The following is a 25,910-nucleotide window of genomic DNA, read 5'->3' as shown; positions in this document are numbered from 1 at the left end:
GTCCGGCTCCCCCACAGTTGTAGCATTTGCGTTTGTCCGTTAGGAAGGCCTTGGCTCCAGGAGTTGCAGGTTCCGGCTGCTGAGGAACTTGTTTGGTAGGCATAGGAGGGGTTGCCGTGTGCGATTTCCCTCCTTTCCAGCCATTCAGAGGAGCCTTGCCATGGTCAGATACCCGAGAGTGGATATAGGTATCTGCCAGTTCTGCTGCTGCTTTGGCAGAGGCTGGCTTTCGCTCCAGCACAAACTGTCTGACGTCTGTAGGACAGATGTGCAAAAGTTGATCTGCAATCATAAGATCTTCCAGGGATTCAAAAGAATCGGCTTCCAAGCCTTTAGTCCACTGCCGGAATGTGGTACGTAAGCGACCTACCACATCCATGTATGAGTCCCCAGGCCCCTTTTGCAAGGACCTAAAACGCTTCCGGTACACTTCCGGGGTTAGCTGAAACTTTTGGATGATTGCAGCTTTTAGGGCCGCATAATCGTCGCACTGTTCTTCTGACAGTTCGACATAAGCATCCAGGGCCTTGCCTCGTAGCCCTGGTGTCAGGTACCGGGCCCATTGTGCTGGGGGCAGATGGTACAAACGACAGTAGATACACGTCAATGTCACTGTCCTTTTCCATAACTGGAAATTTGGCTGCTGGGATCACTGGCAGAGAGGCATCCCTGTGCTCTAGGGATCCGAGGTTCTGAGCCTGTCGCTGCTGCTGGAGCCTAGCCATCTCCAATTCGTGCCGACGATCAGCCTCCCTCTCAGCCTGCCGTTCTGCCGCCTCTCGCTCAGCCCTGCGCTCTTCTCGCTCAGCCTGGCGTTCCAGAAACTGCAGGTACACCACAGGATCCGTCTCCCTGAGGTTTTGTAGAGTTTCTTGCATTTGAAGAGAGTCTATGATGTTTTCAGGCAATCTGATGCTAGCCTGCTCTTGTGGTGGCTTGGAGGTAACAATCCGTGGTATTCCAGTGTCAGTCTCTGCTTGCCCATCTGGTGAGGCCGCCTCTGAACCACTGGGCTCTGGAGTAGCGGAAACCCTTTCTGGTCCAGTTTCCCCCAGGTTCTGGTGTGCACGGATATCAAACTCCTGTAAGGCATGTATCAAGCCTTCACGATTTTTGCCACCGACATCAATTCCTCTTTCTGCGTACTCAACAGTCAGTTCATTCTTGCTCATCTTTTTATATGCTGATAACCCAGACATTTTGCAAGCAGAAGAGATAGAACAGAAAGAAGAGATAGGAAGAAGGTGTAGGAAGGAGCTGTTGCTGTATGTCTCTCTTGAAAAAATCGAAATAAAAAATATGCACCAGCTTGTCTCTAAGGACTGTTTCCACAAAGGTTACAATCCTTCAGTGCAGAGCTAATTCCTAACAATGCACTGAATGCTCTTAATGCGAAACTATCCCGCTACGCTGCCAGCCAATATGTGACGAACGCGGGTGTCAGATCCCTGCCCTCCTCGCTAACTCGCGACAAAGGACCGGCCAACCTCACACCACGCTGTCACTTACGTAACAATGCCACTCTCAGCTGCGCCCAGCACAAAGATTTTCCAGCTTGCGGGACCACAATCTAGGTGCGAGCAGCCTGAGAGTGATTGTCACTGGGCTAATTACACAATTAACCCTTTAACTGCCACCACCCCCGTTTAAAAGACCGAGCCGGGGGAGACTCGTAATTTTGCAATACCAATTATAATTTTAGAATAAGCGTCTGACACACACACTGCCACTACAGACAGATCTGCTCAGAGTCTTACTCTACAACAGTAGCGCCCTTCAAGAGGCAGGTTCGTTTATAGCTTGCATTAAGAGCTTTAGAGACAAGGTTAACACTTTTCAACATAAGGGTTTATTATGAAAAGGCCAAGGTTGATGCAAATAAAATATTTACAGAAGAAAGATGTTTCAAAATATAAAGACAATATACAGCCACAAAGCAATAAGGTAGAATTGGGAAGAGAGAATACTTGCAATTAATGTCCGAGGGTTGATCAGAGTTCGATCGATGAGCTAGGTAATCGGTTCTCGACTTGGCAGATGTTACTTCTTGGATGGTAAAAGGAGAACTGACCATTGTCTTGGCATCTCCTCTTTTCTGTCAAATCAAAAGGGGTGTTGACAGCGACCAGTAACCAATCATCTGGTCAGCTGGTGTAGGGGTTGGTTGCTGGGAGGTGTCTACACTCATGACCACGTCCCAGGTACATTTTGTAATACATGTTCATATATCTGCATCTGTAGGGTTTACAGACTCCAAATATCCATATTATTATTCAACTTGAGATTTCCTTCAAAACAAGTCTAAACATGCCATATCTATAACGTATAGCCTGCTTTGGAGGAATAAGTGGTCCCAGGGGTTTCCCATATGACCTGACATAGGGGTGTCTGGACTTGAAACGTTCCCTATTATCTGAGGAAGCTAAATATGTCCAGATTATGTCTGTGCTATTACTAAGTCAGAAGTTATGAAACATGCTGAAATTTCATACTTATTCTTATGAGGTGTATTCAGAAGACTTTACGACCTAGGCCTGTTTGGTCTCTGAATGGGGAGGGTGACAGTTTTACGACAGGCCTGAACTGTTTTCTCTGTTGAGATAACCTTTTCTGTTGAACTTAAAAAGCTTTGAATTCCTAAGGTGGGGAAGACGGAGTTCAGAGTTCTCTGTGAGGTTACATGGTTCTCAAAACTGTCATGGCTACTTCCACACAAGATGGCAGCTAGCTACAGCTTTTCATGTCCCATACGTGATATCGTTACACCATGCTTTGAACATCTCATGGAGCACTGTTCATTCCATCATCTGAAAATGGAAAGAGTATGGCACAACTGCAAACCTACCAAGACATGGCCGTCCACCTAAACTGACAGGCCGGGCAAGGAGAGCATTCATCAGAGAAGCAGCCAAGAGGCCCATGGTAACTCTGGAGGAGCTGCAGAGATCCACAGCTCAGGTGGGAGAATCTGTCCACAGGACAACTATTAGTCGTGCTCTCCACAAATCTGGCCTTTATGGAAGAGTGGCAAGAAGAAAGCCATTGTGGAAAGAAAGCCATAAGAAGTCCCGTTTGCAGTTTGCGAGAAGCCATGTGGGGGACACAGCAAACGTGGAAGAAGGTGCTCTGGTTAGATGAGGCCAAAATTTAACTTTTTTGGCCTAAAAGCAAAACACTATGTGTGGCGGAAACACTACACATCACCCTGAACACACCATCCCCACCATGATACATAATCATGTTGTGGGGATGCTTTTCTTCAGCAGGAACATGGAAGCTGGTCAGAGTTGATGGGAAGTTGGATGGAGCCAAATACAGGACAATCCTAGAAGAAAACCTGTTATGCCGCGTACACACGGTCGGACTTGCCAACAGGATAACCTCTGTCAACATTTCCGACGGAAAGATTTAGAACATGTTCTATATCTAGGAAATGTAAATGATTCCGCGCAAAGGAGAGTAAGTACTAGCAAAGAAAAAACTGTTAAAAGAACTGCTGCCTCTATTAGTTACTACCACTAGGTGGAGTACGTGAATGAAAAGAAAATTAAGTAGCTGTGGCGCTGTTCTATTATGCACCTGTCCTTGATAAACCAGATACTACAAGTGTATGCAAAATTAATAAATTGCTGAATGTGCATGAAGGTGCAAATAACATATTTACTACATAACTTCAAATGTGTCCTTCCAACCCAGGAAAAGAAAAATCTAAATCTCAAAAATAAAATAAAATAATAAAAATAAACAAGTGGTTGTATAACCTCTGTGCAAATATGCAATCCCAAGTGTTGAACAAATAACAGGACTGAATTAGTCCCAATACATCCTCTAAAAAATATGCATTAGAAGATATATATTCCGATTAATACATATACAAAGGAAAGTGCTTTTGTGTTGGTAAGAAAACTTTTTTGAAATATATGCATTTGAAAATAAAATAAATAAAACAATTAGTCCTAACAATAAATAAAGTGCTTCTGTGCTGGTGAAAACAATATTTGTGTTGATAATTTCCACTTTGCAATGGTAATTACTGCATGCGTGTCTTATCCGTGCTCTTATTGTGGCTGCACTCACCGGAATTTACCCCCCTCTTGGGGTATGGAGCATTCACAGTATCTGCCACTGTGTAGCACTTTGGAGGCTGGATGTTCCCCGGTGTGATAGCAGTTGTCACTCTTGTCCCATAAATCATATAGAGCATAAGAGGAAAGGATTCCAATAGTGTAATATTGTTTCAACTATTTATTGTTTAATATCGTGGAAAAGGTACTCACATTCAGTGAAAAACATTAAAGCATTTGTTGCAGACACAAAAGCTGGTGACCGGAAGTGATGCAAGAGCGTGTGGTGACCCCGGACAGAAAAAGTCAGATGGGGCATACACACGGTTGGAATATCCGACCAAAAGCTCCCATCAGACTTTTTCTGTCGGAAATTCCGACCGCGTGTACGGGGCATAAGAGTCTGCAAAAGACTTGAGACTGGGACTGAGGTTCACCTTCCAGCAGGACAACGACCCTAAACATACAGCCAGAGCTACAATGGAATGGTTTAGATGAAAGCATATTCATGTGTTAGAATGGCCCAGTCAAAGTCCAGACCTAAATCCAATTGAGAATCTGTGGCAAGACATGAAAATTGCTGTTCACAGACAGTCTCCATCCAATCTGACAGAGCTTGAGCTATTTTGCAGAGAAGAATGGGCAAAAATGTCCCTCTCTAGATGTGCAAAGCTGGTAGAGACATCCCCAAAAAGACTTGCAGCTGTAATTGCAGAGAAAAGTAGTTCTACAAAGTATTGACTCAGGGGCACGCCACATTTTTCAGATATTTATTTGTAAAAAATTTTGAAAACTAGTTATCATTTTCCTTCCACCCTGGTTCACACTGACTGCAGCTGGACTCGCACGCTTTCATTCCCACATGTCAGTCCCGATTTCGGGGGCGATTTTAGAGACATCTGTGTGGGTTTCTGCACAGATGTCAATCGAAATCGCACCCTGAAATCGCCAAAAGTAGTACAGAAACTACTTTTGGAAATCGGTGCGGTGCCGCAAATGCAGCGTTGCACTGATTAGGACAATGCCATTGCCCACAATTGCCGCCGATTGGCATGCAATTTTACATGTCAAACCATATGCCAAATTGCACCAATGTGAACCAGGGCTCCACTTCACAGTTATGTGCCACTTTGTGTTGGCCTATCACATAAAATCCCAATAGAATACATTTACGTTTTGGTTGTAACATGACAAAATGTAGAAAATGTCAAGGGGTGTGAATACTTTTTCAAGGCACTGTGTATATGTATGTGTATATATCTATAAATATATATATCCATATATATAGATATATACAAATATGGTGAAAACATAGTTGTCAGGGGGGTCCTTTCCTCCAACTTTTATCTGTCATGTTTTTAGTACATAAAAAAATTGTACAAGTCTAAAAAATGTTCTACCTTTAGATGGGTTTAGTTACATAGTTCAAGTATACCCAAAAGCACAAATTTTCTTTCTGCAGAAGTTAGCTGCCCCACCCATGATGAACTCGTCATGAGTAAGTTGGACTTTGTTTTGACAAAACAGGGAGCCAATGTTCTAGAAGGGTCCCTATTGTGCCCCTTCTCTTTGGGGAGATGTCCTACAAGAACTTACCTTGTTGAGCATGCACTGCGTGAATTGTTTGATGCCTCGGATGGAGCACAGACCTAGAGGGTATGGACAGGTCATATGGGTCTAAGAAGATCTTCTGCTAGAGTCATCATTGGAATGGAGTTACGCTCAAACCTTTTGTTTTGGGGCTTATGTGCACCAGAAGAAGTTCTGTGTGATGGATTCTGGATGCTGATACCCCCCCAGAGGCTTCCAGCCAAGGAGCTGTAGAAGTTTGTTTTTTCCACCTCCATCGTCCAGCTGTCCTACTATTGAGTTCAAGTAAAGCATTGAAAATTGCTTTCAAGTATGGACCTACTCAAGGGCAAGTAAGGGTGATCTATCCTGGGTACTAGAAGTTTCGTTTAGGGAGTTCTTGTTAAGACACATATAGCTGGAGGCACTCTAGACTCAAAGTGTCAGGACTGTATGAATTGCAAGGTAGGGCTCATTCCACATGACCCCCCCCCCCCAATACTGTTGTATGCTTTAGGGATTCCTGGTCTTTCACAAAATGGTAAAGTAGCAATAGTGGTTTAGTGATTAGCACTTCTGCCTTGAAGCTCTAGGGTCTGTGGCAGAGGCAAAATTAGAACCTTCAGGGCCAGTGCAAGAAATCAAAAAGGGCACCCTTGACCCCCGTCCGGGGCCTCCCTCCACAGTGGTGGAATGCCAGGACCCGGTCGCAAGTGAAACTTTTGTGTCTCTGTTAGTTCCGCCACTGGTGTTTGTAGTTTTTTATTTTTGCTTTTTTTGTTTTTATTATTTTTTACCATACTATTTATTTACAATTTGTTTTAATTTTAATTTTTTTAAATTTTATTTAGGAGCCCTGTTGGAGGCCTTTGGTAAAACATAAGCAGCCTGTAGGAGAGTGGAGGGGGGAATCCTGCAACGCTGCAGGGGATGAGGAGGGGCTGGTGGAGTACACAGGAGCCCAATCAGAGCAGAAGGTGGATAGGAGGGGCAGCATGTAGAGGAACCGATCGCCTCCGTTTTCCTCTCGCAGTTGCTGAAATGCTGCAGGAGAAAAATAGAGGGGATCGGTTCATCTATGTGCTGCCCCTCCTATGCAGGTATACAGGGGGTCACACAGGCCCGCTGGAGCATGGGGCTGGGTCGCAATTGCGACCCCTGCGACCCCTGTACGTACGCCCCTGGTCTGTGGTTCACATCTCAACCAGGATAGTAATTGCATGTGCTTTTCTTGTGTAGGTAGGTTAGACTTCCATCTAAATTATCCATAGTACACAAAGGAAACCCACACAAGCACAGGGAGAACATACAAGTAGTGTTGTGGTTGGCACCAGTGACCCTATAGCTGCAAGCCAGAAGTGCTAGACACTAAGCAACTGTGCTGCAATCTTACTCAGTATAAATCAGCTAAATGCATTTCAGATGCACAAAACAAAGGGCGTTCAATGTCTTACTGTGTGCTTATTATCTAAAGCAGCCACTCCCTGAGTAGAAAAGCCTGCCCCCCCACCAGCATGCTGAGAGTGTGACTTGCTCTCAACATAGAAGCAGAGGTCTAAATTCCACCTTACTTGGTCAGAACCATAGCTCTGCACAGCTCATGCTCACTGCTGTAAGGCATTTTGTTTTGATGCACCTGGAATGTAATTAGCTAATTTAACCACTTGCTGACCGCCCTATAGCAGTTTTACTGCTACAGGGCAGCAGCTGTGCATCGTATCATATATATATATATATATATATATATATATATATATATATATATATATATATATATATATATGTGTGATTTGGCATTTCTGCCTGCAGGGGGACACCCGACGATCAGTAAAGAACAAAGAACGGCGATCTGCCTAAGTAAATAAGGCAGATCACTGTTCTGATAGGGGGGGTGGGAGCAGGGACTAGAATCTATTTCTTCCCCTAGTAAAAACAGCACACTGTGTACACCGAAACACTGGCTAGGCACACATTTAACACTTTGATCGCCCTGGACGTTTAACCCCTTCCCACCCAGTGTCATTAGTACATTAGTACAGTGACAGTGCATATTTTTAGCACTGATCACAGCATTAGTGTCCCTGGTCCCCAAAAAGTGTCAGTTAGTGTCACAGTCCCACTATAAGTCGCCGCCATTACTAGTAAAAAAAATAAATAAATAAAAAAAAATTCCAGTATACATACCTTAGTTTGTAGACGCTATAACGTTTGCGTAAATCAACCAATATACCAGACACAGATACCAATCAATATATTGGGATTTTTATTTTTACCAAAAACATGTGGCAGAATAAATATTGTTCTATATTTGTGAAGAAATTAGTTTTTTTCAAGTTTTTATTGGACTTTTTTTTATAGCAGAAAGTAAAATAAATATATATTTTTTTCAAAATTGTTGGTCTCTTTTTGTTTATAGCGCAAAAAAATAAATGCAGTGGTGATTTAATTTGTGGGAAAAAGATGACATAAATTTTATTTGGGTCAAGCGTCGCACGATTGTCAGTTAAAGTAACTTAGTGACGTATCGCAAAAAAATGGTCTGGTCAGGAAAGGGGAGTGGTAAACCTTCCGGAGGTCAAGTGGTTAAAGTGAAATTTCTATGAGGCCTTAATATAAATGAAAGAGACATTATCACTTAAAGAGTGATATATAAAGTATAAAGTATACTATAGGTACCCATAGATCCCAACTGTCCCTGATTTCGAGGGACTGTCCCTGATTTGGAGCAATGTCCCTCTTTCCTCCTCATTTGTCCCTCATTTTGGTCTGATCCATATAGATGTATATAAAATGCACTTTTTATCTATCAAAAAGTGTTTTCCAGCACTAACCCTTTCATCTGATTTCTAAATTGCCGCATTTGTAAATTCCAAAAGCCAATATAATGGAATAGTAGTAGTAAAAAAAGCCCTTGTGGGTTTAACCAATCTTGTTTTTTGTACAATTCCCCTTTTAGGGGACGTGTTAAGGGGTGTGTCCTATGCCTGCATACTTTTGCTGATAGGTGTCCCTCATTCCCATCTCAAAAAGTTGGGAGGGGTATGGAGGTACCTAGAGATGTCTTTGCATACCTGTGGCAGCTCTCAGGATCGTGTTGGAGCGTGCCAACCCTCTCTTACTCTTCCCCCCACCCACATTCCTATTGGCACGTCACTAATATGGACTGCTTTATTGGCCAACTGGATTGTGTGAGAAGAGTGTGGGCGAGCAAGATCCATCACTAGCAAGAGATTGGACAGGTATGCCTGGGGCACAAGAGCACAGAGAGATGCCACAAGCACTTCATGCCTGGTACCAGCTTTGTTTTTTTTAAAGTGACCGTCACTTTAAGTGCCTGTCCTGCAGAAAGGTTAGTGTTCCATTCAGCATGTGCAGCAACAAGAAAAGCTCCTGCAAGTAATTGCTTACCGGATTTGTTCGATGACCGTTTCATCAGCTTAATCTTCTGCTCTGAACAAGAGGAAGAAAAAGACATGGTATTAAAGACGACCAAAATCATTCACAAACTTCCACATTCCACCGGCATTAAAGCCTTCTGCAAGAGGGAATTCAATTAGTCAACTTATTTATTTTTAATATCTAAAATACAATGGAGGGCATTGTGCCACATTTTGCTCACTTGCCCTTGAAAAGCGACAGATTTATCGCAGTTCAGTGTAAAGCAGTGTGTCGCTATCTTTTGCATCTGCTGTTTCCTGTGAATATGCGAAATGTGAACTGCCTCTGCTTTAACTACTTGTCGTAATTTGCCTAAAATCTGCCCCAAGTGTCCCTTTAACAGCTTGAGGTATTTGGGTGTGTCTGTGATGTCTTTGGACATATGTCTGTGGACGTGTCTGGTATGTCTTTGGACATGTCTGTGGCCGTCTCTGAAATGTCTGTGGCTGTGTCTGGTATATCTGTGGCCGTGTCTGGTATATCCTTGGACGTGTCTGGTATGTTTTGGACGTGTCTGGTACATCTTTGGATGTGTCTGGTATGTCTTTTGACATGTCTGGTATGTCTGTGGACATATCTGTGGCCCTGTGCGAAATGTCTGTGGCCATGTCTGGTATATCTGTGGACGTGTCTGGTACATCTTTGGATGTGTCTGGCATGTCTTTGGACGTGTCTGGCGTGTCTTTGGACGTGCCTGGTACATCTTTGGACATGTCTGGTACATCTTTCGGTGTGTCTGGTATATCTTTGGATGTGTCTGGCATGTCTTTGGACATGTCTGGTACATCTTTGGACGTGTCTGGTACATCTTTGGATGTGTCTGGTATGTCTTTGGACGTGTCTGGTACATCTTTGGACATGTCTGGTACATCTTTGAACATGTCTGGTACATCTTTGGATGTGTCTGGTATGTCTTTGGATGTGTCTGGTATGTCTTTGGACGTGTCGTGTCTGGTACATCTTTGGACATGTCTGGTACATCTTTGGATGTGTCTGGTATGTCTTTGGATGTGTCTGGTATGTCTTTGGATGTGTCTGGTATGTCTTTGGACGTGTCTGGTACATCTTTGGACATGTCTGGTACATCTTTGGATGTGTCTGGTATGTCTTTGGACATGTCTGGTACATCTTTGGATGTGTCTAGAATATCTTTGGACGTTTCTGGTATGTCTCTGGACACACTTCCCAACTTTCTGGGAATATGTCACCCTTAGTCACAATGAGAAATCTGAGGTTCTTGTCTCACTGATGTTTAATGTACATATCAATTTCCAACACCGACATTTACATCAACACAGTAGAACACTTTTGCCTGCTTGTGAGCTAAGAGAGGGGGGTTGTATATTGAAGATTCTTGGTAGATGGCTTACTTTACACACACAAAAAAACACTTCAAACCATGAGAGAACAGCACAGATAATCTTCTTCCAGTTGCAAGAAAAGCAGACAGGAAGCTGGCATGTAATAATGCATGATGGGCGGAAATATGTCTTTGGGCTTGTCTGGTATCTCTATGGACGTGTCTAGTGTGTTTATAGATGTGTCTGATATCTCTGTGGACATTTCTTGTATGTCTTTGGCTGTGTTTGATATCTCTTTGGACATATCTTGTATGTCTTTGGGTGTGTCTGGTATCTCTACAGCTGTGTCTGGTATATCGTTGGACATGTCTGGTATGTCTTTAGATGTGTCTGGAATCTCTATGGACATGTCTGGTGTGTTTACGAATGTGTACGAATATCTTTAGATGTGTCTAGTATGTCTTCAGATGTTTATAGATGTATATGTATATGTGTATAGATGTCTGGTATATCTTTGGAAATGTCTTGTATGTCTTTGGACATGTCTGGTCTGGTATGTCTTTGGACGTGTCTGGTATGTCTTTGGATGTGTCCAATATGTCTTTGGACGTGTCTGGTATGTCTTTGGATTCGTCCGATATGTCTTTAGATGTGTCTGGTATGTCTTTGGATGTGTCTGGTATCTCTATGGACTTGTCTGGTATCTCTATGGACTTGTCTGGTATCTCTATGGACTTGTCTGGTATGTCTACGGACGTGTCTGGTATCTCTGGGGATGTGTACGATATGTCTTTGGATGTGTCTAATATGTCTACGAATGTGTCTGGTATGTTTTTGGACGCGTCTGGTACATCCAGAGCCTAAAGGGTTTAAACAAGCTCATAGAATCAGCCTTGAGCTTGTATTTATACAGCCACTTGATCACTTTTAGGGGACTCTGACTTATTAGCCCCCTTGTGACAGCAATAAAGTTAAGTAAGAAAAAAAATTAAAAAGTGTTAAATATAAAATATAATAAAATTAAATTAAAAAATTTTTAAAAATTAAAAACCTCTCCCTTACCCTGCAACGCAAAATATATTGGGTATTGCCACGCACGTGAGAGCAATAATTCTATGTCCCTCATTTATGGTTTACCGATGAGCTGTGAAGGCCTTGAAAGCATTATCGTCTGATAATTTTTGAGTGAAATTATTTTTTGCCGCTTTGCGAGTGCACACAGTTTTGGTATCTATTTACTCGACAATACCTCATCTTTTTGTGCACTAAAATTCATTTTATTTAATTTTCTACTGAAAATAAAGATTTGATAAAAATTTGCACAATTATTGTAAAAAGTTGCAAATACCCTCTTTTTATTCTACAGGGCCTCTATGTCCAGAAAATATATACAGTAATGTTCTTAGAAGATTTAACTGATTTTACAGCCAAAAATGCTGACTTTAAAGCGGAGCTCCACCCAAAATGGGAAGTTATGCTTATTTGCACCCTTCTCCACTGCCACATTTGGCAATTTTCGGGGAGGAGGGGGGAGTGGGTACCTAGTTTTGACAGATACTCGACTGTTCACAAGGCGCAGCGCGGCTCGCGCATGCACAGTAGGAAACCGGCTGTGAAGCCACAAGGCTTCACTTTCTGTTTCCCTTACTTGAGATGCCGGCGCCTGCACCCGAAGCCGATTAAAGAATCAGCTCGGGTGAGGACATCGCTAGATCCCTGGACAGGTAGGTGTCCTGATTTTTAAAGTTAGCAGCTACAGTATTTGTAGCTACTGACTTTAATTTTTTTTTTTTTGGGGGGGGGGAGCCTGGAGAGCCTCTATAATGTGTGTGTCATGGTTATGCAATAGAGTTTTGTCTGTCAGCTTACCTGTCTCCATCTCTAGAGACCAGCTGACTCTCACCTGATTGCTTTTATAATCTCTCCTCTAGCATGGCTCCACCCCAGCTCCTATCAGAGAACTCTATATTAACCTCTGCACTGCAGGCCAGCCCTGCTGATTAACCTTTGTGTGTTTGGCTTCCTGTTTCCTGCCTGCTGTGTGCTCTAGGTTTGTTTCTGTTACCAATCTTGGCGTGTTCTCAACTATTCCTGTCTGCTCGTGACCCTGACCTTTGGCATGTCCCCGACTATCCCTGTTTGCCTGAGAGCCTGAACCTTTGGTGTGAACTCTGTTGTCCTTGTCTGCTTGTGGCCCCGACCTTGGCTTATTTCCCTACTATCCCTATCCTCCTGTGGGTGTGAGCTGGGGGACCCTGGGGGTCACGACCTGGAGCCAGTTGCAGCCCAGTCCATCCTCACCACTAGAGGCTCTGGTGAACACCTGCTGGCTCTTAGACTCCGTGCCCTAGGGAATCTTATGCTCTAGCCCCGGTGGGATCAGTGTTGGTGTTCCAGTGGCCCTGCCTTCCTTACCACCCTGACTCCCATCCGCAGCAGTCAGCTGTAGGGTCCACTACCTTGCGGTGCACTCCTGATCCCAACGGTGTGCATCTGTCACCTAGCCTCAATGTGACCTGACAGTGTGCTCACCTGCTAAATTGGCACCATTCACAGACAGCTTAAAGGGGTTGTAAACCCTTGTGTTTTTTCACCTTAATGCATCCCAAACTTCTGGCAGTCACCGGCCCCCCAGCCCCGTTTTACTTACCTAAGCCCCGTATTTCCCTCGGCGTAGATGTGCTGTCCCTCTCTGCACGGGGTCCCGGCTCTTGATTGTCATTGGATCGGGAGCCATTGGCTCCCGCTGTTGTCAATCAAATCCAATGATGCAGGGGGTGGGGCCGAGTCCTGAATTTGTGTCTATGGACCCCAAATGCTGGACTCAGGAGCGCGCCCGCAAGGTAACCCCCCCCCGGGAGATCGCTTCTCCTCGGGGGTTATCTGATGCGAGGAGGAGCCACGAGAGCTGCCGAGGGACCCCAGAAGTCGAGAATCAGAGCCACTCTGTGCAAACAAGCTGCACAGTGGAGGTAAGTATGACATGTTTAGTATTTTAAATTGAAAAACAAACAACCCTTTACAATCACTTTAACTCTTCAACACAGGAGTTGAATCCAAAACAATTTTGCTTCAGCTTACTGCAGTACAGAGGACACCACCTACTATCGTCATAGTGGGTGGCCCATATGACTTCAAACCTCTAGGGATTAGCAACCCAAGCTCGTATCTTTAGAAGGCACCATTCAATGGGTTTTAGGGTCTTAACAGCCTTCTTTATCAGGGCTGGTTTATATTTCCCATCACTTTCTATCCCAGTGACAAAGACCACCAGAATAAATAGTGACGGCAGTAAGGACCTGACAAAGGTTCTCATTCTTTTCCAATCTATCGAAAACTGGGGGAAAAAATTTAAAGTTGTTTTTAGGACAGTCTTCTTGAAACTTTTGCCCGATCTATCATCATCATATTGGATGGCCCATATGGCTGCCAACCACTAGGGAGTGGTGAGCCCAGCTGGTATCGTTAGAAGGCAACATTCATTATTCAATCAGTGTTAGAATTCTTCACCAATGATATAGAACAGGGGTAGGCAACCCTTTGAGCACAGTGTGCCGAAAAATACAAAGAAATTAAGAGTGACGATTTTATAACAAAAAAATGTCAACTTCACATTCTCAATCACGAAAAGGATTTTCTATAAAGTAAATGCTGTAAACTACTTGAGCAGTGAGAAATTAACATCCTGCACTCTCATGCCTTAGATCAGCCCCAATTCCTGCAACTTCACACTTCAGATCACTGTACCCCCTGCAAATTTGTTTCACCACTTTACCCCCCTGCTCATCTGTCCTACCACTGTAACCCCCTGCACATCTGCCCCACCACTGTACCAACCTGCACATCTGCCCCACCACTGTACCAACCTGTACATCTGCCCCACCACTGTACCACCCTGCACATCTGCCCCTGCTCATCCATCCCACCACTGTAACACCCTGCTCTTCTGTCCCACCACTGTAACACCCTGCTCATCTGCTCCACCAATGTTCCCCCTTTCTCATCTGCCCCACCACTGTACCTCCCTGCACATCTGCTCCACCGCCGAACCCCCATTCTTCTGTCTCACCACTGAACCATCTTCTCATCTGTCCTAACACTGAACTTATCTGCTCATCTGCCCCACCACTGTACCCCCCTGTACATCTGTCCCACCTCTGTTCCCCCTGCTCATCTATTCCTCCAATGTACCTTCTTTCTCCTCTGCCCCGCCATTGTACCCCCCTGTACATCTGCCCCATCTCTGTACCCCCTGCTCTTCTGCCCAACCACTATAACCCCCTGCTCATCTTTCAAATCAATGCACCTCCTTTCACATCTGCCCCAGCAATGTACCCCCCCCTGCTCTTCTGTCCCACTGCTAAACCCCCTTCTCATCTGCCCCAACACTGACCCCCCCCCTGCTCATCTTTCCCACCACTGTAACCCCCTTCTCATCTGCCCCAACACTGAACCCCCCTGCTCATCTGTCCCACCGCTGAACCCCATTTTCATCTGCCCTAACACCGAACCCTCCCCCTGCTCATATGCCCCATCACTGTACCCCCCCCCCCCCGTTTTTCTGTCCCACTGCTAAACCCTCTTCTCATCCTGCTCACTACTGTACCTCCTGCACACCTGCCCCACCACTGTACCCCCTTGCTCTTCTGTCCCACTACTGTAACCCCTCTGCTCATCTGCCCCATAAATGTACCCCTTTTCTCATCTGCCCCACCACTGTACCTCCCTGCACATCTGCTCCACCGACATATCCCCAAGCACTACTGAATCACCTTCTCATCCGTCCTAACACTGAACCCATCTGCCACACCCCATCTGTCTTCTCATCTGCCCAACCAATTTACCTCCTGCACATCTGTCTCGCCTCTGTACCCCCTGCTCTTCTACCCCACCTCTGTACCCCCTGCTCTTCTACCCCACCTCTGTTCCTCCTTCTCTCCTCCCCCACCTCTGTACCCCCTGCTCTTCTACCCCACCTCTGTTCCTCCTGCTCTCCTCCCCCACCTCTGTACCCCCTGCTCTTCTACCCCACCTCTGTTCCTCCTGCTCTTCTGTCCCACCAATACACCTTCTTTCACATCTGCCCCACTGCTCTACCCCCCCCCCTGTATTTCTGTCCCACAACTGAACCCCCTTCTCATCTGCCCCAACATTGAACCCCCCTGCACATCTGCCCCACGGCTGTACCCTCCTGCTCTTCTGTCCCACCTCTGAACCCCTTCTGCTCATTTTCCCCACCGCTGTACCCTCCTGCTTATCTGCTCCATTGCTGTACCCTCTTCTCTTCTATGATATGTGTGATAAACAGAGTGGTGAAAGGAAGCAGAGATGGGACACATCTACCTGTCCTGGCACACTCATCCTGCTGATCCAGCTCTCGCATCCAGCCCACGTGATGTATGGGATGTATGGGATGTATGGGATGTATGGGATGTATGGGATGTCACATACAAGCATCTGGAATAGATGCGCAATGATGAGATCAGGTCAGGGGTATTTTCTGAAAGCAGTGGGCCTGTGTGTAGGATCATAAGTTGGACACCTGCGCCACAGTGGGCCTGGTGCTCTGCGCCACAGGAAAAGTTGGGTGTGATTTTCATTACGCTGAATACTGGCTGTGGCTTAAAGGGACACAGAGTTCAGAGGGGTTCAGTAGTAAGTGACGCAAAGGTTGAGGAATAATTTCAACAAAGTTCCCAGAAACTCAACAGTAGTTCAAAAAACTGTCACCTGATTGTGGTTTTCTCAATTAGTGAAATCTCTTCTTTCTGAGATTGATAGTGACAACCAAGCGAGTCATCTTCCTCCAGATGGTGGGCGGGGCTAGCAGGACTGTAATTAGCTTTTGCCCACCCCTGATATAGAACATAGTTCCCACCACACACTGCTTGCAGAAAAGGATTTCAGAAGGTAAAGAAAAGCAAGTAATAATTAGAATATAGGTCTTACCATCCTTATCATTGGTCTCTTCCAACTTCTTGCGTGACAGATCAGTCAACTTGATCTGGTATTCTGGGAAAGAGAAGAATACGTGTAAGGGTTTTCCTCCATCACATCAAGTAAAATGAATTGGTATTTATGTGTTGACTTTACAATAATCTATTAATTCCGAAAAAATGTTCTCTTTGAGGGAGTTGATTTGATAGCCATCGTATTATCGATTTGAAAGTAATTTGTTACATTTTTTTAATGCTTACTGTGTCATATATCCCATCATGGATCTGGAATTGAAGAACCACACCAAGAATGAACTGTCCAGGTACAAATTTATTCCACTAAGAATTAGGATAAAAGATGGAGCCAACACATTTTGGGAGCCTCAAAATCGCTCCCTTCATCAGGGCTTGAATGGGGAATGATGCATTCTGGGCAGAATAGAAGATGAGAATATTATGTTTTTAGACAGGATGAGTGCCATCCTGTTAAAGGACTTCACACTCCTCCAGTGAACAAATTCCATTCTGGCCAGCATACATCTTCCCATCTTTAAGCCCTGACAAAGGGGGTGATTTTGAGGCTCCCAAATTGTGTTGGCTCCACCCTGTATCCAAATGCATATTGGAAGAAATTTGTACCAGGACAATTGATACTTGGTGCGGCGCTTTAAAGCTGAAGTTTAGCTATGGTCATTTTTACACACAGTAGTTCTATTGGAAGTATGTACTGTATATGTCATACCTGTGGGATTCCCGTGGAAGCTGGAAATCACTGTAGTTGGAAGCCCTACTACAGTGATATCCACTAGCTTCTGGGTCCCATGCTGAGGAGTCGCCCTTCTGCTTAGTGAACACAGGGGGTCACCTGCTGAGCTTGGGCACCATTCAGAGAACACTTAGTATTTTCTCAATGCAAAGCCCCAAGAAACTAACAGTGACCACTTTAGTTGCGATGCCTACTATAGTAATTTCCAGCTTCCACGAGGATCTCACAGGTGTGGCATATACAGTATCTCACAAAAGTGAGTACACCCCTCACATTTTTGTAAATATTTTATTCTACCTTTTCATGTGACAACACTGAAGAAATGACACTTTGCTACAATGTAAACTAGTGAGTGTACAGCTTGTATAACAGTGTAAATTTGCTGTCCCCTCAAAATAACTCAACACACAGCCATTAATGTCTAAACTGCTGGCAACAAAAGTGAGTACACCCCTAAGTGAAAATGTCCAAATTGGGACCAATTAGCCATTTTCCGTCCCCGGTGTCATGTGACTCGTTAGTGTTACAAGGTCTCAGGTGTGAATGGGGAGAAGGTGTGTTAAATTTGGTGTTATCGCTCTCACTCTCTCATACTGGTCACTGGAAGTTCAACATGGCACCTCATGGCAAAGAACTCTCTGAGGATCTGAAAAAAAATAATTGTTGCTCTACATAAAGGTGGCCTAGGCTATAAGAAGATTGCCAAGACCCTGAAACTGAGCTGCAACACAATGGCCAAGACCATACAGTGGTTTAACAGGACAGGTTCCACTCAGAACAGGCCACGCCATGGTCGACCAAAGAAGTTGAGTGCACGTGCTCAGCATCATATCCAGAGGTTGTCTTTGGGAAATAGATGTATGAGAGCTGCCAGCATTGCTGCAGAGGTTGAAGGGGTGGAGGGTCAGCCTGTCAGTGCTCAGACCATACGCCGCTCACTGCATCAAATTGGTCTGCATGGCTGTCGTCCCAGAAGGAAGCCTCTTCTAAAGATAATGCACAAGAAAGCCTGTTTGCTGAAGACAAGCAGACTAAGGACATGGATTACTGGAACCATTCATGTCCTATGGTCTGATGAGACCAAGATAAACTTATTTGGTTTAAATGGTCTCAAGCGTGTGTGGCGGCAACCAGGTGAGGAGTAGAAAGACAAGTGTGTCTTGCCTACAGTCAAGCATGGTGGTGGGTGGGAGTGTCATGGTCTGGGGCTGCATGAGTGCTGCCGGCACTGGGGAGCTACAGTTCATTGAGGGAACAACATGACCTGTGACATACTGAAGCAGAGCATGATCCCCTCCCTTCAGAGACTGGGCCACGGGGCAGTATTCCAACATGATAACGACCCCAAACACACCTCCAAGATGATCACTGCCTTGCTAAAGAAGCTGAGGGTAAAGGTGATGGACTAGCCAAGCATGTCTCCAGATCTAACCCCTATTGAGCATCTGTGGGGCATCCTCAAACAGAAGGTGGAGGAGCACAAAGTCTCTAACATCCACCAGCTCCGTGATGTCGTAATGGAGGAGTGGAAGAGGACTCCAGTGGCAACCTGTGAAGCTCTGGTGAACTCCATGCCCAAGAGGGTTAAGGCAGTGTTGGAAAATAATGGTGGCCACACAAAATATTGAAACTTTGGGCCCAATTTGGACATTTTCACTTAGGGGTGTACTCACTTTTGTTGCCAGCGGTTTAGACATTAATGTCTGTGTGTTGAGTTATTTTGAGGGGACAGCAAATTTACACTGTTATACAAGCTGTACACTCACCATTTTACATTGAAGCAAAGTGTCATTTCTTCAGGGTTGTCACATGAAAAGATATAATAAAATATTAACAAAAATGTGAGGGGTATACTAACTTTTGTGAGAAACTGTACATACTTCCATCGGTCCAAACTGGATAAATGTAACATATGTAAAATTTCCATACCTAAACTTCCGCTTTAATCTTGGATCCATTCAGGCACCCAATGAAGGAAACTGCGGAAATCCTTTGGTGTGGAGAAGCTTAGAATCCATCCACCCTGTCCAAATACCATCATATATTTCTATACTAATAGTATAACCCTAGGGTTTCAGTGTTAATCTATCCTCTTCAACATTAATCTGATCAGGACCATATTTTATGTATGCTATATGGCTGGTTTGTGGACAATTGACAATCATACTTTTTTATGGTCCTAATGTATGTGATGGTTGGTTTTCCAGTGATGGGTACTGTTAATGTTACATTATGTAAATACATTATAGACTATTGTGCTCTTCCAACCTTAAGGTTTATGAGGACCCTTTTCTGTTCCAGTATGATTGTGCCCTTGTGAACAAAGCCAGCTCCATAAACACATAGTTTGATGAGTTTGGTGTGGAGGAACTGACCTCCACCCTACTGAACTTCTTTTGGGATGAGTTGGAACTTTGATTATGAGCCAGGTCTTCTCATCCAATATCAGTATGTGACTGCACAAATGATCACAATTTCCCACAGACACCTTCCAAAATCTTGGAGAAAGCCTTCCCAGAAGAGTGGAGGCCAAGTCCATATTAATGTTTTTGGAATAAGAAGTCCAGCAAGCTCATGTAGGTGTGATGGTCAGGTGTCCAAATCCTTTTGGCTATATAATGAATGTAGTAATTTAGGCTGAAAAAAAGACTCATGCCCATTAGTTTACAGTTCTAACAGAGGCAAACTAAACCCCACCCCCATCCCTGGGCAAGTGCAACCCTTTATGAAAAAAATATTTCATATTGCAGAAGAGACTGTAGTGTTTCTAAAACAGTGTTTCTCAACCAGAGTTCCTCAGTACACTGAAGTGCCATTTGGGTAGGGGGTATCTGATGTATAGGGGCGACTCTGCTGCAATGGGCAACTCTGATGTATAGAGTGGTCCCTGAGGTATAGAAGGTACTCTGATTTGATGGAGGCCTGTGATGAGGAACTCTGATGTGATGGGGGACCTCTGATATGATGGGGGGATGCAGATGTGAAGGTGGGACTCATGTATGAGCATAGGCGTGACACTGATGTGATGGGAGGGCTTGTGTATAGAGGGGCTTCTGTAGTATAGGAAGGACTTTGAGGTGATGGAGAACCTCTGATATAATGGGGGGATGCTGATGTTATGGTGGGACTTATATATAGGGGGTCTCTGATTTATGTATGTGATGCTGATGCAATGAGGGGACTTATGTATAGAGGGGCATCTGAGGTATAGGGGGAAATCTTAGGTGATGGGGCCTCTGATGTGAAGGGGGGATTCTGATGTGATGGAAAACCTCTGATATGATGGGGAGGATGCTGATGTGATGGTGGGACTCATGTATAGGGGGTCTCTGATATATAGGGGCAATACTCATGTGATTGGGGGGGGGAGCTCATGTATAGAGGGGCCTCTGAAGTATGGGGGTACTATGAGCTGATGGCGTCTTTGATGTGAAGGGGAGCCTCTGATGTGGTGGAGAACCACATATATGATGGGAGGATGCTGATGTGATGGTGGGACTCATATATAGAGGGACTTTGATATATGGGGCGATGCTCATGAGATGGGGGGACTCATGTATAGAGGGGCCTCTTAAGTATGGGGGTACTCTGAGGTGATGGGGTGTCGGATGTGAAGGGGAGCCTCTGATGTATTGGAGAATCTCAGATATGATACGGGGATGCTGATGTGATGGTGACACTCATAAATAGGTTGTCTTTGATGTCTAGGGGCAACGCTGATGTGATGGGGTCTCTGATGTGAAAGGGGGCCTCTGATGTGATGAAGAACCTTGGATATGATGGGGGATGCTGATGTTATGGTAAGACTCATAAATAGGTGGTCTCTGATGTCTAGGGGCTAAGCTGATGTGATGGGAGGCTCTCATGTATAGGGGGACTCTGGTGTGATGAAGGTTTTTGCATAGTTTTAGGGGTTCTACAACTGAAAAAGTTGAGAAATGCTGCTCTAAAATGACAACCAAGACCATTTTTTGTCTATTTTCCAGAATTTGCTTCCTGTTCATTGCATTACAATGATTTATTGGTTCAACCTTACTCTCTACTTGAAGATAGTATTGGATGGTCTGTTGCGTCCCATCATATTGGATCATGCAGGTGTAGTTTCCGGTGTCGTTCATGGTGATATTCCTTAGGATCAGAGAGACGTTACCCTTAGGAAACTTCTCCGGAGACAACAATGCCCTGGGCTCATGAAAGGTCATGAAATTATCTTTGTACTCCACCAGGGGGCGCCCATTATGTTCCCAGCTCAAAGACAACTGATCCAGGTTAAGCGATTCCTGGTTCACCACAATGATGGCGGTCATGACCAAGTGTTTGGGCAGGCGAGGAGAGATGGAGGCGGCATCTGAGATGGACTGCAAGGCCAAGACTGCAAAAACAAATAAAAAAAGTGAACGGGTGCTGTTGTCCTATTTCAGAGTTTAAAGGCCAACTACCAGCTAATTTTTCATTAGAGTTCATTTTTAGAGGAAGACAAGCTCAGGCTGTAGTACTTACCTTCAATCTGAAGCTAGCCCTTGCAGTACCTTTTTTTCACCACAAGTCTTCTGAGTTGACGTCAAGCGTCACTCAACCCAAAAGACTAAGGAAGGACTGTGAGTGCAGGGACGGCTCTAACCCCTGAGCACGGCGACATGCTTTCACAGGAGAGATCACTGCGCTCACACAGAGAGCCATGGTCCTTCTCTGCAGCATGCTCCCAGAGCACAGGCTTTTCTACTCAGTTCAAAAGTTTAATTGTCCCTTTAAAAATAGATTAACAACAGTTACATATCACATTATTCACATAAAAAGATGCCCAAAACCATGGGCAACTAAAGTAAGTACAAGGAACATTTATTATGTATTTTATTTCACTGCAAAGTGTAATCAAGTGGCCATAAGGTGGCTCCATCTAGTGGCCATAATGTGGCTCCATCTAGAGGCCATTAGGTTTACAAGGTTCATAATATTCACAAGAATAAAGTGCATTAGGTAAATGCTGCATTCTGGCCACTAGATTGAGCTGATGATCATTCATAGTAATAAAGTATTTTATTCCAATAAAGTGCCACCTAGTGATGATAATGTGGCTCCATCTAGTGGTCATAATGTGGCTCCATCTAGAGGCCATAACGTGGCTCCATCTAGTGGTCATAAGGTGGCTCCATCTAGAGGCCATACGGTGGCGCCATCTAGTGGCCATAAAGTGGCTCCATCTAGTGGTCTTAAGATGGTTCCATCTAGTGGCCCTAAGGTGGCGCCATCTAGTGGCCATTAGGTGGCTCCATCTAGTGGTCATAAGGTGGCTCCATCTAGAGGCCATAAGGTGGCGCCATCTAGTGGCCATAAGGTGGCTCCATCTAGAGGCCATAAGGTGGCGCCATGCAGTGGTCATAAGGTGGCTCCATCTAGTAGCCATAAGGTGGCTCCATCTAGAGGCCATAAGGTGGCGCCATCTAGTGGTCATAAGGTGGCTCCATCTAGTGGCCATAAGGTGGTGCCATCCTTTGAAACTCCATGTACATGTATTCTGTGCAAAGGTGGACAAAGACAAATGTTACTAGATTATTTTCTCTCCAGATCAAATGTGTTTTTCTTTTATAAGAATAGAGTAAATCAGACAAACACTGCATTATGGCCACTAGAAGGAGCTGAAGATCATTATAACCCCGTCACGCCGACGTAACACAAATAGGCTTGAAGGGGTTGTACCTGGCTTTTTTGTAATAACAACCGATGCAACTAATCAGCCGCCCGGCTGTTATCACAAGCAGCAGGAGGGGATGTCGTTCCCCCCCCCCCCCCCGCCCGGGCTCTCCCATCCCACCAGCTGGCCAGAGACCTGAACGAAACCGTAATCAGCTTTGATCGGGTCTCCAATCTAGTAACCTGGAAGTGATGTCATGACATCACTTCTGGATTACTGGAACCTTAAAGGCGCCAGATTTTAAATAAGGGGGGATATGATCACCACGTATAAATATATAAGGGGTCCATATAGTGAACTTGGTGTTGAGTTATTCACTTTACGGTCATCACAGAAGACACGGGGGCACTCTTTATGTCTAGAGAAAAAAAGATTTCATCTCCAAATACGGAAAGGTTTCTTCACAGTAAGAGCTGTAAAAATGTGGAATAGACTCCCGCCAGAGGTGGTTCTGGCCAGCTCAGTAGATTGCTTTAAAAAAGTTCTGGATTCTTTCCTAAATTCTTTACCTAAAAGGTAAAGTTGATCCAGGGAAAATCCGATTGCCTCTCGGGGGATCAGGAAGGATTTTTTCCCCTGCTGTAGCAAATTGGATCATGCTCTGCTGGGGTTTTTTCGCCTTCCTCTGGATCAACTGTGGGTGTAGGATTGGGTATATGGGACTGTATTTTTTTTTTTGGTTGAACTAGATGGACTTGTGTCTTTTTTTCAACCTGACTAACTATGTAACTATGCAAAGGAGGAATCTGGGATCTTATAGATCCCAGATCCCTCCATAAAGAGTACCTGTTACAATGGATGTTTACATTCCTTGTGACCGCAATGAAAGTGATCAGATTTTTTTTTTTTAAAGGGACAGTGTACATAAATAAATAAGAAAAAAAATTATAGTGCCCCGCCCATCTGTGCTTACACGCAAAAGTGAACGCAAACATAAGTCACGCCCGCAAATGTAAACGGTGTTCAAATCATACATGTGAAGTGTCACCGCGACCGATTGAGAGCAATAATACTAGAATTAGACCTCCTCTGTAACCCTAAACTGGTAACCTGTTGACATTTTTAAAGCGTCACCTATAGAGATTTTTAAGTACTGTAGTTTGTCACCGTTCCACGAGTGTATGTAATTTTAAAGTGTGACATGTTTGGTATCTATTTACTCGGCATATCATCTTTCACATTATACAAAAAAATTGGGCTAAAGTTACGTTTTTTTTTTAATTCATGAAAGTATATCTCTTCCAAAAAAAAATTGCATTTGAAAGACCGCTGCGCAAATACAGTAAAGTGACATAAAATATTGAAATGATCACCATTTTAGTGTCTAGGGTCTATGCTAAAAAAGAATATATATACATATATATATCTATCTATCTATATATATAGATAGATAGATATATATATGTATATATATAGATAGATATATATATCTATCTATATATATAGATAGATATATATATATAATATTTGGGGGTTCTAAGTAATTTTCTAGCAAAAAATACAGATTTTAACTTGTAAGCAACAAGTGTAAGAAAAAGGCTTAGGCATGAAGGGGTTAAAAGAAGTATTTATTTTGTGTGCAGCTCCATCTAGTGGCCGTCCCCTGCGCCCCGTATGGACGGGCCGCCACTAGACTACATACTAAAAAAAAAAAAAAATATTATTTTTATTTTATTATTATTTTTTTTTCAATCAGACACTACTGCATGCATGGGCATTTTAGCATTTAAAGTGCATTCTTACGTGTTGTGTGTAATTGAAATGAAAGGGCTGCCTTACATGCGAGAAAGGCAGAAAAGAAGTCCCCTCAATAACAACAACGCGTCGCACCATGCGGTTTGGAGCTTGCCAAAACGTGCCTATTTACAAATGCTTTGGGGCGCCATTAACAAATAATGGCACCCCTGTATGTTTGCTGAAGTGCAATGCATTTTTCTGTCTGCTGAAAAAAAGAGTGCGAGTTTGTGCGTGTTGCCAAAATGCGTAGAACCGAGGGCATAGATGCTCAACCGGTGGCTCTCCAGCTGTTGCAGAACTACACGTCCCATCATGCCTCTGCCTTTGGAAGTCATGCTTGTAACTGTCAGCTTTGCAATGCCTCATGGGACTTGTAGTTCTACAACAGCTGGAGGGCTACAGGTTGAGCACCCATGCCGTAGGGTAAGAATGGGGTGCTGCTTCCCTGGAGATGGATTTCTATGGATCACATATACAGGCTATAGCAATAAAGTATCTCTTTGTATCACAAAGGTATATGTTGTAACCATTGGAGGATCTGCCACTTTCAAAGAGAGAACAATGGAAGCTGCCATCACCCAATGCTTCCCCTGACAATGCTATTTTCCTGGCTGCCTGGCTGAGCCTATGACCCAATACAAGAACATAGATAAGTACGTCTGGCTCTGTGCATGCTTGTTCCGGGTTTGTGACTCTGAGCATTGTAGCCTATCGGGGAGGTAACAATGGCAGCCCCAATATTCCTTTATGAAATCTCCCTCTAATATCCAGGGGCCACGTGCTCTGTGTATATATGGGCACAATGCAGGGCTGTCACTCTGTTGCAGTCGGTTCTTCATGTTGTGTTCAAGATCATGAAGTTTAAGTGGAACTCCACCAAAATAGCTGAACAGATAATGGGTACTTACAGGTGATGCAGAGGGGTAGAAGGGTCATGGTGGGTCCTCGGAACCCCATAGTCCTCCGTAGCCAGTCCTGTCCACTCCGTCCCTTGTCCATCGTACACACACAGGCATCGGGCGTGCAGGATGGTCTCCAGCACTTGGCTCTTATCTAGCCCACACACTGGCAGCCTTCACATAGATAAGGTTTGAGTTTGAGTCATGACCGCAACCGTCTTTCAATGAAAACTCACAGCGCGCTTTTCTCCATCAGTATCTACCAGACCCATCTACCACCAAATATGACTCTACGTATGTCAGCCAGTTCTGATATAATGTTATTTGGAACAAACAAGGATCCCACACCAACCAAAACATCCTCTTTTATGGATTACATAATAAAATCCTATATTCTCCTCAAATAACCATCAAAATATACCACAAATACAAACAAAATATACAACATATATAAACAAAATATTCAACAAATATAGCAAATATAAACAAAATATACAACAAATACAAA

The 25,910-nt window shown here is 44.2% G+C and overlaps 1 protein-coding gene across 1 annotated transcript in view; it reads right to left on the bottom strand.

Moving 5' to 3' along the window:
• Positions 1 to 25,701, bottom strand: part of LOC141148524 (uncharacterized) — a 41,548-nt gene extending 15,847 nt beyond the window's left edge. Inside the window, exons 1-4 of the mRNA XM_073636064.1 lie at positions 25,412 to 25,701; positions 21,111 to 21,446; positions 16,322 to 16,384; positions 9,042 to 9,083 (exon numbers count right to left, since the gene is read on the bottom strand). Coding sequence (XP_073492165.1) covers positions 9,042 to 9,083; positions 16,322 to 16,384; positions 21,111 to 21,446; positions 25,412 to 25,502 — 532 coding nt within the window. The 5' untranslated portion in view covers positions 25,503 to 25,701. The remainder of the gene's footprint in view (positions 1 to 9,041; positions 9,084 to 16,321; positions 16,385 to 21,110; positions 21,447 to 25,411) is intronic.
• Between the last annotated feature and the right edge of the window lie 209 nt (positions 25,702 to 25,910).

The sequence above is a fragment of the Aquarana catesbeiana genome, linkage group LG06, assembly GCF_042186555.1.
Source record: "Aquarana catesbeiana isolate 2022-GZ linkage group LG06, ASM4218655v1, whole genome shotgun sequence".
Taxonomy (NCBI): domain Eukaryota; kingdom Metazoa; phylum Chordata; class Amphibia; order Anura; family Ranidae; genus Aquarana; species Aquarana catesbeiana.
The sequence above is the reverse complement of the archived record's forward strand: the minus strand, read 5'-3'. Positions and strand labels throughout refer to the sequence as shown.